Source organism: Lycium barbarum, chromosome 12 (genome assembly GCF_019175385.1).
Source record: "Lycium barbarum isolate Lr01 chromosome 12, ASM1917538v2, whole genome shotgun sequence".
Taxonomy (NCBI): domain Eukaryota; kingdom Viridiplantae; phylum Streptophyta; class Magnoliopsida; order Solanales; family Solanaceae; genus Lycium; species Lycium barbarum.
Genome location: NC_083348.1, coordinates 84,495,380 through 84,505,916, shown reverse-complemented (window position 1 = coordinate 84,505,916; position 10,537 = coordinate 84,495,380). Strand labels below are relative to the sequence as shown.

Genomic DNA, 10,537 nt, shown 5'->3' with positions numbered 1-10,537 from the left:
CTTAATCTCGTGCTTGTTAAATGGTTGTAATAACCCCCATTGCTGTTCTACTGATACCATAGGACTATGCGCAAATATCCTATCATCGGCTGGTTTCCTTGGGCCCCCAAAGTCTCCCAAGAGTTGTTGATAATACCTCACAAACACCTCTTCTATTTGTGCTTGTTCGTGTTGTCGTTGCCCATGTTCATCCTGAATCTGAGTGATGGTTTGAATCAGCTTCCTCTTCTTAATCACAGAGAAGAAGTATTTTGTAACAGCCCAGTATTTTTCCAAGTGTCTTGAATTACTTCCTTATTCATAGTTTATTTAATTTTAGCGGTCTTGTACCAAAGCAGATAATTATGAAATATATTCATATAATATATATGTAGATATATTTAGTTGTATATATAATTTATAGGATATATTATATGAAAAGGCAGTTAAGTGAATAAGTGGGAAAAGAAGTGGGCAGGACCACTTTCATTTTGCTGCCAATGTTAATATGTAAACGTGTGAGTGCAAATTAGTGAATGTACTTAATGATAAAATATGTTTAAGTGGGAAAAGAAGGTCCATTTTCATTTTGCTGCCAATGTTAATATGTGAACGTGTGAGTGCAAATTAGTGAATGTAGTTAATGATAAAATATGTTTAAGTTGGAAAAGAAGATCCACTTTCATTTTGCTGCCAATGTTAATATGTAGACGTGTGAGTGCAAAATTGGTGAAGTTTATAAATGATAAAATATGCTTAAGTGGGAAAAAGTGGGGCAAGCCCACTCCCTTTTTCTTCTACCAAGGCATTATAACTTTGGGACTTTGTCTTGGTTTCGGACGAGAGAAATTGTCAAAGTGGCGTGGTGAGTTGGAAAGAGTGGAAATTTCATTTGCTGTATCCAGGTATTGTACTTAATTCCATTCCTTAGTTATGTTTGATGAACTGTAATAGGATGACTAGCATAAGTAATTCATACTGAATAATGCCAATAACCTATCTTTGAAGGACAAATTAATTATGGAGTCATGATTGTGTTTCTTAGGCCTTGGCAATTGAAATGGTATTTATTAAGAGGCAATACCTTTCTGGATTACAATTTTTCTTTGCAGGGAATTCATTTGGCTTAGGGGGAAATAACATTAAATATTATTTTAATATAAGAAGCAATTATTAGGCAAACCTTGGAGGGACCAAATAGCAGTAGATTGAAAGTGGGTTTTCAAAGTGATGAATTTGTGAAATTTTCGTGCACTGTGTTCAGTGCCAAATTTTTATTTCAATTATTTCCTTCTTTATATATTACGGCTATGACTATTTGGAGACTATATCATATTTTGAAATTTGTTTATTAGAAGTATTATTAAGATACAGTTTGATCATTCTATGGAAATTATGAAATTTAGTATAAAATATTGACATTGAACCGGTAGTTTACGAATTAGGAACATGAGATTTGACCCATTAACTTGGACCCGTTATTTATGATATTGAATAGATTGAGGCTATCGGAACTCGTTCGAAGAGAATTTGGCATTTCGAGAGAGACTGTGTTCCGGTTATAAGGCAAGTGAGGCTTAAACTCTTAGTTTACTTGCTTTTCTTAAAAAGCATATGGTTGTGTTGTATGTATGCATTTAAACCGTTTAGTTCATGTGAGTGGGCAAGCATGATCTAAATGGGATAATTTTCATGTTTCTAAAGTAATGACCGTATGACTCCTTTAGCGTAAATTCGCTTAAACAGATACTTTTTAAATAAATGTAAAGTCTGGAAATGGTATTGATTGGATGTATGTTCCACTTATCGTATTTTTAGAGGGGCATATTTCCATAGGTCCCATTGATGTTCAGTGAGAGATTGATGCTAGAATCTTAAGTGACCCGGGTAAGATGGGGGTAAATAATACCCTCTCCGGAAGACGGGGTAAGACATAGACAAATACGTACTATGTCCCGTGAGCATAGATTCAGATTTAGAGTACTTCATGTTTTGGCTGGTTGTGCTTCATGATTTTTGCTTTAGCTTCAGTGTTTGTATATATTTAATATACTTATACTGTGTAATTGCTTTTATGCATTATCAGGAATTTCAAAGACTTGCCCCAGGGGTAAGCTGAGAGTGTCGATGATCTTGCTGGGTCTTTTAGACTCATACTTGTTGATGTTATATGTGTGCAGGTGTGGTTAACGGTGACCAGATAGCCGATACTTGATTCATTCTAGCTTTGTTCAGTCCAGTTCAGTAGAGGTGAGCCACCATTAGATCATGGCGGCCTCTTCTTCTTTAGTTGACTTAGTAGTATTCCGAGCTACGTCTCATACTTTTATATTCAGACTAGAAGTTCCATGACTTAGACATTTTATGGGGTTTATGAGCAAGACTCAGTATTTGTATTTCGTTTCTGCACTTCTCTTTATACTATGAGACTTTGCGTATTATTCATTTTATTAGTTAATTTTCTCATGATTTGCTTAGAGGGTTCGCCTTATGGGTAGAAGCTCGTCAGGTGCCCGGTCACGACCTGAGTGTCAGATTTGGGTCGTGACATATTTGGTATTATCGTCTCCTTGCCTTATCCAAGTTGCTTTGCTCCTCTGTAATAATAGTGATTAGCCAAGTAAATTGATCTTCTGAACTTAGCACTTAATTCCCTTTCCTCCCTTTGTATAGCATCATTCAATGGGGTCTGCTGCAATTGCCTTTGGATTCTCCTCAATGCCTCTCAATCCTGATTTTCCTGTTGTATCAAGTTGCAGAAACTCACTTTATGCAGCACTCTTAACTAACGTTTAAGTGTCTTCAGTTTGCACACTACCTGAAACATCCTACATCCCCCGATAGGCTGGTTCCAACAAGATTGGATGATATCTCCGAAATCTGGGTGGGTGCTCCATACGTTGCAATATTTGAAGGATTTCGCCTTTATAGATGATGATTGCAAACTCTGAACCACTATAGGGCAATGATCGCTGATCCCCTCTGGTAGTACATGCGCAGTTATAGTAGGCATCTGATCCACCCACTCACCATTGACTAACACTCTATCAATTTTTGAAAAAATCCGAGCAGCCTGTTTATCACTCCAGGTATACGTGTTCCCTGAATTGGCCATTTCCTCCAAACCACAATTATCAATACAGTTTTGGAAATCAGTTACCTCAGCTAGAGTAACTGTATTTCCTCCCAGTCTATCATCTCGATGCAACACGACATTAAAATCTCCCAATATTATCCACGGCTCCTTACGATTCCCACTTAGATGACTTAAATGATCCCACATCATCTTCCTATCTTCCTTTACATTATAGACGTACACAAATGTTGCCACAAACTCAAGTTGCATAGGAATGAATTTTACCCGACAGGTGACAGCTTGTGCCATCTCCTGTACTATATCAATATCAAACCAGTCCGGCCTCCATATGATCCATATCCTTCCATTATAGTGGGATGCGTGATTGCTATGGTACAACAATCACGTATCTCTCTTATATTGATATAATCATATAGTACAGCAAAGAGGCAAGGGGAGCTTAGCTACCACCCTTCCTGGGGTTAAACGGGGTTACAAAAAGATCCCCAGAACCCGAAAATGTTAAACGGGGTTACAAAAAGATCCCCAGAACCCGAAAATCAGCAGCAAAAGAATCATATGCCCCCTTCCTATGAGAACAAAGAAAATAGAGATGAAGGAGGCATATGTAGCAAAAAAAAAAAATAGCACTATACAAAAGAAACATCCTTAGCAACTTCTAAATTGTATCTTCACATGCTTGCGTCTGAACGATGGCATTTGGATTAAATCAAGTCTGAAGGGGCTCAAAGCCTTCTTTGGGAGGTTATTACAGTTGTAGACAATCATATCCTGTCCCCTTGTGCTCACTTTAGCCATGGCATCCGCAACTTGATTCCCTTCCCTAAAACAGTGTTGTGTCACCATATTTATCGGAGAAATAATTTTTCTAGTCTCCTTAATAATATGGTATAGTTTCCAAAGGACAAAACATGCATAATTCAGCATATCTACGACAACCTTAGAATCACACTGTAAAATGACATTTTGCAACCCATTCTCCTTGCACCATTGAAGCCCAAAGAGGGCAGTCTTTGTCTCTGCATGGTTGTGGCTGCCCATATCTAAACACTTTGCAAAAGCCATATACATGTGGTCAGCGGAGTCCCTGATAACACCACCTGCCCCAGTGTGACCATCACTCTGTTTGCTCCCATCCATATTTAATTTTACCCAATTTAGTTCAGGCCTCTCCCATTTAATAAGGGTACATTTGATCTCATCTTGAGAGTTCATAAGAGTATTGCAAATCTCTGGCTAGCTAGAGTTCCAGTTGATATTCAAATCATATTTAGACTGGATGCATTTGAGATGATAGAGAATTTGATAAAAAAATCTGGAAATATACATCTTTTTCTCACCGAATTTAGCGGCACACCTAGATTTCCACAACTCCCAAATAATGATCATTGGTAAGACTGTTAGAATTTCCTTGTGAATAGAGCTAACATGCTTGGCACTCCACCATTTCAATAACATAGCAATAATAGAAACATCCTCCCAAATGATCCCGAGTGGAGCCCCAAAAAATTTCCAAATTCTTAATACGAATACATGACTATCTTGAGCAAAAGTTGGATTTGCGGAACGCGTACTCAGGCTTCTAGTTCCTTCCCTGCTCCCAAATCACTCCCTTTACCCCCCCCCCCCCCCCACTGGCCCCACCTCCACCCTCATTATGTTTGTTCAAACTATATAAAAATGCTTTTGAGATAATACTTCTTATTAGCTTATCAAATTTTTAAAAAACAAGAAAATTACTTATTTTCGAGAAAAAATATTTTTGTACCTACCAAAGATTATTATGATATGAAAAAGATGATAGAATGGTTGGTAGACCTGCCCTATTCTCTGTGGTCCCAGATAGGACTAATTGTTTACCATTCTGCATAATAAATGGGAATCCAGGCCTCCGAAAAACTCATGTGCGAATATTGGCATGATTAATATTGGTTCATATATGATTTTTCATGCATTTTTTTTTTTTAAGTTTTACTTCAGATTCACGGAAAAATCCCTTTTATTGTGTGTAAAAGCTACTATGTTATATATTGCACGAGTAATTAAAGACTTATAAGTCAACTGAGAAAAAATAACAGGCCAATTAAATCCCTTCGCTAAGCACGAAATTTGGTTTAAATAATTTTGATTAGCAAGTATTATTTCTTTTTATGAACTTTGGTTACACTTTTTCCTTTTAAATTTTTTAAAAATAGGATTTGTTTATTTTCTATTTAAATATGTTATATATAATGTCATCCCCCCCCCCCCCCCCAAGGGTAAGACACGAGTACTTGGTTCGCTCGATTTATTTATCTCCCATGAATCGTATGTTTGTAACAATAGGGACAAAAAAATTTCAATTCTAATCGGTTAGGCGTAATGTGCCGGTTCTTTTGAGTAATATATGTGGAAATATCTCTTGATATAGTTAAATATTGAACGACGAACTTTTCACCTTTACTTTAATGGTGGTTACAAGTTTCCCCCACAACAACTTTTAATTGACCTGTAAAAATCTAAAATATTGCGCTCGTTTCGCATTCTGGGTGACTATTGCCCCACAATCGTCTTACGAGCACCTTGTGAGATCCCTTGCGTAATTATTGGTGAAATAAGCAACATGCAACAAAGTTGGAATTTTGGGACACATACGTTAAAGGAAAATTTACTTGTCATAGCTATTTCTAAGACCTATTTATGAATACTAACTACCTTTTATTTTATTTATTGTTCATAATTAAAATATTTTCTTAAATTACACATCATAACTAGTGTCATGTATTTCACAAGTTTCTCTTTTAAATTGGTTTTCTCTCACCTCTCAAATCTATTTCTCCCTCACCCTTCTCTTTCTCTCTCTCTGTTCCCTCTCCTGCCCCCAGATCTTTTCTCTTTACACAAATCCCTATGGACTACTCTACTTCACTTTCTTCTCCACAACGGCGCACAATAGTTTTTCTCCTTAACCTACGATTCACTTAACCCTTCAATTTCCTTTAAGCTTAACTGAGAGTTTAGTTTTCGGATTAATGGATCCGTATCCTTTTGTTCGACTAAGTGTGTGTAATTTAACGTTAAAAATTCCGGTAGCTCCGAAACCGGCTAGTTCTGTGGTTCACCCTTCCTCATCACTGTGTTACTGTAAAATCAAATTGAGGAATTTTCCTCTCCAAACAGCAATTATATCGTGCATTTTACTTGAAACTCAGTTTCCAGAAAGCTACGCAGCAAGTTTTCATCTCAACAAATTCGATCTCGAAAAACTCGTTACAAAATCTCGGTTCGGCGGTTGTAAATTGTACCTTAAAATATCAATTTACACCGGCCATAGAGGTTCGACATGTGGTGTGAATTCAGAAAGGTTGTTAGGGAAAGTTGAAGTACCGTTAGATTTAACGGGAACGGAAGTTAGGTCTGTGTTGTTTTACAATGTTGAATCTCTTCTCTCATTGATAACGGCGCTATTCTACCGCCCCTCGGGCATGAATCCAATGCATACTCCACCAATGAGAGTTGTGGACCTTCATGCTCACCAAGTTTTTGATAAAACGTTTCAGTATATTTCAGTGTATTTGTAACACCCCGTATCTTGGAACTAAGGTTAGACTCATATCATTAGAGTTTTAGTGGAAAAAAACTGAAGATTTGAACGTTTTGCGAAAATGGTTGATAGGCCTACTTCGGGCAGTGATAACTACTTGATTAGTTGGGAATTTGGGAAAGTACCCTTAATGAAAGTTGTAGTATGTAGAAATACCTTTCTAACGATATAAGGACCAAGACAATCAGAGATCGGAGCAAGGAGATATGATCGTCTCAATATGGCTAATAGTAAGGCACTTAAAATTCGATAGAATCGGCTAAATTTTCGATACGTCTGTCTTCCAGTCCAATTTGGTGAAATTGCGTTGGGCATTTGAGGAAACTTAAAACATGAAAGTTGTAGCCCTTTGAAATATCTTTCCAACGATATATTATGGAGCCCAAACAGAGCTCTGTACAAGAAGTTATGTCCAGTTTACCAAACACTGTGCAGAACCAACACCCGTCGCTCTTTCAGGCGCGTGGAGGCGCGTGCGATGGCCCCGCATCATGGGCCGATCGCGCAAGTCTGAGTATTTAGCTGCAGACCATTGCGCAATGGTCCCGCATCGCGAACCAATCGCGAATCGGGTCAGATTCGGGTCGAAAAGTCGGGTTACGCGTTTTTAGTTATATCTAAGGTTTGGGGTTTATTTCCCCAGCACCCCATTCACGAAAAATTACCCTAAAGTCAATAACAACAAGTCCCAAGCCTCAAGAACCATACAAGGTAAGTGTTATCATGATTCTAGGTTGCAGTTACAGAAATCGTTCATGGTTGTCACTTTGAACATCATGAACTCAGCACGTAATCTTTATAGACTTATGCATTGTTATCACATGAGTCTCAGTCAGTGTATGACCAGTTATTTGCATGAGTCCCATAATCAGAAACAGTTATCATGCTATCAGCTATAGCCAGTCTCAATTTTGTAAATTGTTAATGTTGAACACCTGTATCTGTATTTTTGGGCCCTAGGCCACAGTTTATGCATACGTATTGCTTGGGCCAGAGGCCACAGTTTTTGTGCACATTATTTGGGCCCTAGGCCACACTTATATTACAGTTTTACAGGTGATTCTTCATCCAGAACAGGGAGTACTTCAGCTTCTTGCTTTCCTGTTTAGTTCAGTTTCAGTTTCAGTTCCAGTATTTTATTGCTTTAGTTGCTTTACATACCAGTAAAATTCAAATGTACTGATGTCCCTTTGTATTGCTTGGGGGCCTGCATCTCGCGATGCAGGCAACGATATACAGGTTAACGACTCAGCTATTTAGGAGTGCACGTATCAGCTACTGGTGAGCCCCAAATTCCTTCGGGGCGTTGTCAGCTATCCAGTTATTTCAGTTTATAGACAGCTCTATTATTCAGTACTCTTAGAGGCTTCATAGACACAGTTCAGACAACCAGATATTTATTATGTTAGCCTTGTTGGCAGTCGCTTAGTTGTTTGGTTTAGCCATGTTGGCTACTTTCAGATATGTTCAGATTGTCTAAGTATTTCCGCATTATAATAGTTCAGTGAGACTTTTAGTTAATCAGCATGTGTTAGTTTTATTTTATAAATTAGTTATGTTTTGATATCACATGTTGATTCAGTCAGCCAGTTGGTTCGCTCGGTCACATGCAGTCAGGCACCGAGTGCCGTGTTACGTCCTGGCCCAGGTTCGGGGCGTGACAGTATTGTTTTAGTATATTTAGTGTACTGTTTTAGTATATTTCGTTGTATTTCAATGTATTTCTAATTTATGAAACAGTTTCTGATATATTTCATTCTATTCCATTGTATATACGCATACTACAATTTTATATTTCTTAAACAATCAGTCATATTTCAGTGTGTATTTTTCTATATTTGGAAGTAATTCTAAAAGTTTGGAATGGAGTAATTTGGAGAGAGAAACGTGGGTTGTTATGGAACTTCAACAGTTATGCGTGATACATGGTTGATTTAATTTAACTTACCATTTAAAATGAAAGAAGAGAATCTGTTCCATAAATACAACCTATTTTTACTCTGCCAGATTTTGTATTTTAGTGTATTTCAAAAATGCGAACTCTGCCGAATTTTGTATTTCCGTGTATTTCTCTATATTTTAAAAACGCGAAATACAACCGAATACAACAAAAACTAGCTATGATTTGTAAATATAGAGAAAGTAGCTATAAATTGTAGAAGCTATTAAAAGGTAGTTGTTTATGTAAGTTTCACAGTAAAATTTACTTGGCATACTTTCCATTATTACCTATTTATGGAACATAACTAAAATTTTCAATAATTATATTTAGTAGCTAAAATATAACATATTTACTTCATATAGCTACCATTTTTGTACCACTCATCTGATAACTTCCCACACCCCTAAATTTAAGCCAACAAAAATGTCTCTCTCTCCTATCCCCTAAATACACGTCATTATTCACAATATCCCTTAATTTCCTCCAATTTCAAATCAGTTTTACAATTCTTCAACTTCCTTTTTTTTATCTCTAATTAACTACTCATTAATTTCACTCATGATTCAAATCTAATTCCCAAAAAAGGTAAGATTCTATACTGATTTTTAATTTTCACCGTGTATTTAACCTATATTTTCGGGGTTTTTTTGTTTTGTTTGTTTTTTTCATTTGAATCAGGAATGCAGCTCTAAATAATTAATTATCAATGTTTGTTCTTGGTTGTTTTTTCTTAGATTCAAGTGAAATGGCTAAGAAAGCTTCTACTCCGATGAGAAATACAGGTATAGAACCCGAATTTGAGATTCCTAATTTTTCTTTGGGAATTTCTCAATATGAAACTGTCATTGCAGGCTCTTATGCTGAGAATCGTTCAAAAAGAATTAACGATCCTAGGTGTTCTAAGGATTATGTTGATTCGAAGAGTAAACAACAAGAAAAAGTGAAAGGTTTCTCAAATGGAGAAACAAAAGAAGAGAAAGGCTGGTGACAATGTTGCTAATGTTAAGGGCAAAAAAATTGCTAAAGCCAAACATAATGTGGATGAGGATGATGATGAAGAGGTATATTTATGTTGTATTTTCAGTATATTTAGTTCGTTTGTTTTGTTTAGTTCAGTTATTACAGATCTATGAATTAACCAGATCTATATTTTATGTGCATTTTAAGTATATTTTCTATTGTTATTTTTTTACACATGTTTCTTCAGTTAATTCGTGTTTATTGTTCTTCACCATAACTGTAATTTTTAAGATTTTTAAGTATGTGTATATTTTGTTGACAGTTATTACAGTTCTGTAATTTACATATTCAGCCAATATATGTCATTATATTTTCAGTATATTCATATATATTTATTGTTGAATTACATTATATTTTTTTCATGGTCAATCACTGTTTTGTTTTATATTTGTATATATTTTTGGTTGATCTCTTTTTTACCTGATTGTGTTCATTGTTTTTTGTCAATCATACGTGTTTTTTGGCATATTTTTTCAGTATCTAAATTTTTGGTTACCAAGCACCCTGCTGTGGCACCATTTATGTGTAGATACACGAATGTTAATGTAATGCAAGATATTAGTGGAAAACTAACAGACCCACAGATGGATATGTTTAGGAATTTTTGTTTTGATAAATATCTCAGAATGCAGCAATTGGATGTACAAGCACAGATTTTTTGGTGCTTTATGGTCAAAGAACTTAGGGGCAGTACATATAGGTGCTTTACATTTGAAATAAATGGTAAAGTTCTGCGTTTTGGCCTTAGAGAATTTGCACTGATCACTGGGCTAATTGTGTCTCTGATGAAAACGATTTTGTTTATGATAATTCAAAACCGAATAGGCTTATGGTTGAATATTTTGGTAGAAATGAGAAGAACCAACTGCCAGTTAAAAGGCACGAGCTTATTGAGTGTTTCAACAAGACAGTTTGG

General features: G+C 36.2%; 1 protein-coding gene across 1 annotated transcript; it reads right to left on the bottom strand.

The window, feature by feature from the left end:
* Positions 1-2,654: 2,654 nt before the first annotated feature.
* On the bottom strand, positions 2,655-3,364 carry LOC132624568 (uncharacterized). The gene is made up of 2 exons (XM_060339329.1): positions 2,770-3,364; positions 2,655-2,719 (listed from the first exon to the last, which is right to left on the bottom strand). Exons 1-2 carry the CDS (start codon positions 3,362-3,364, stop codon positions 2,655-2,657), a joined length of 660 nt encoding a protein of 219 aa, XP_060195312.1.
* Between the last annotated feature and the right edge of the window lie 7,173 nt (positions 3,365-10,537).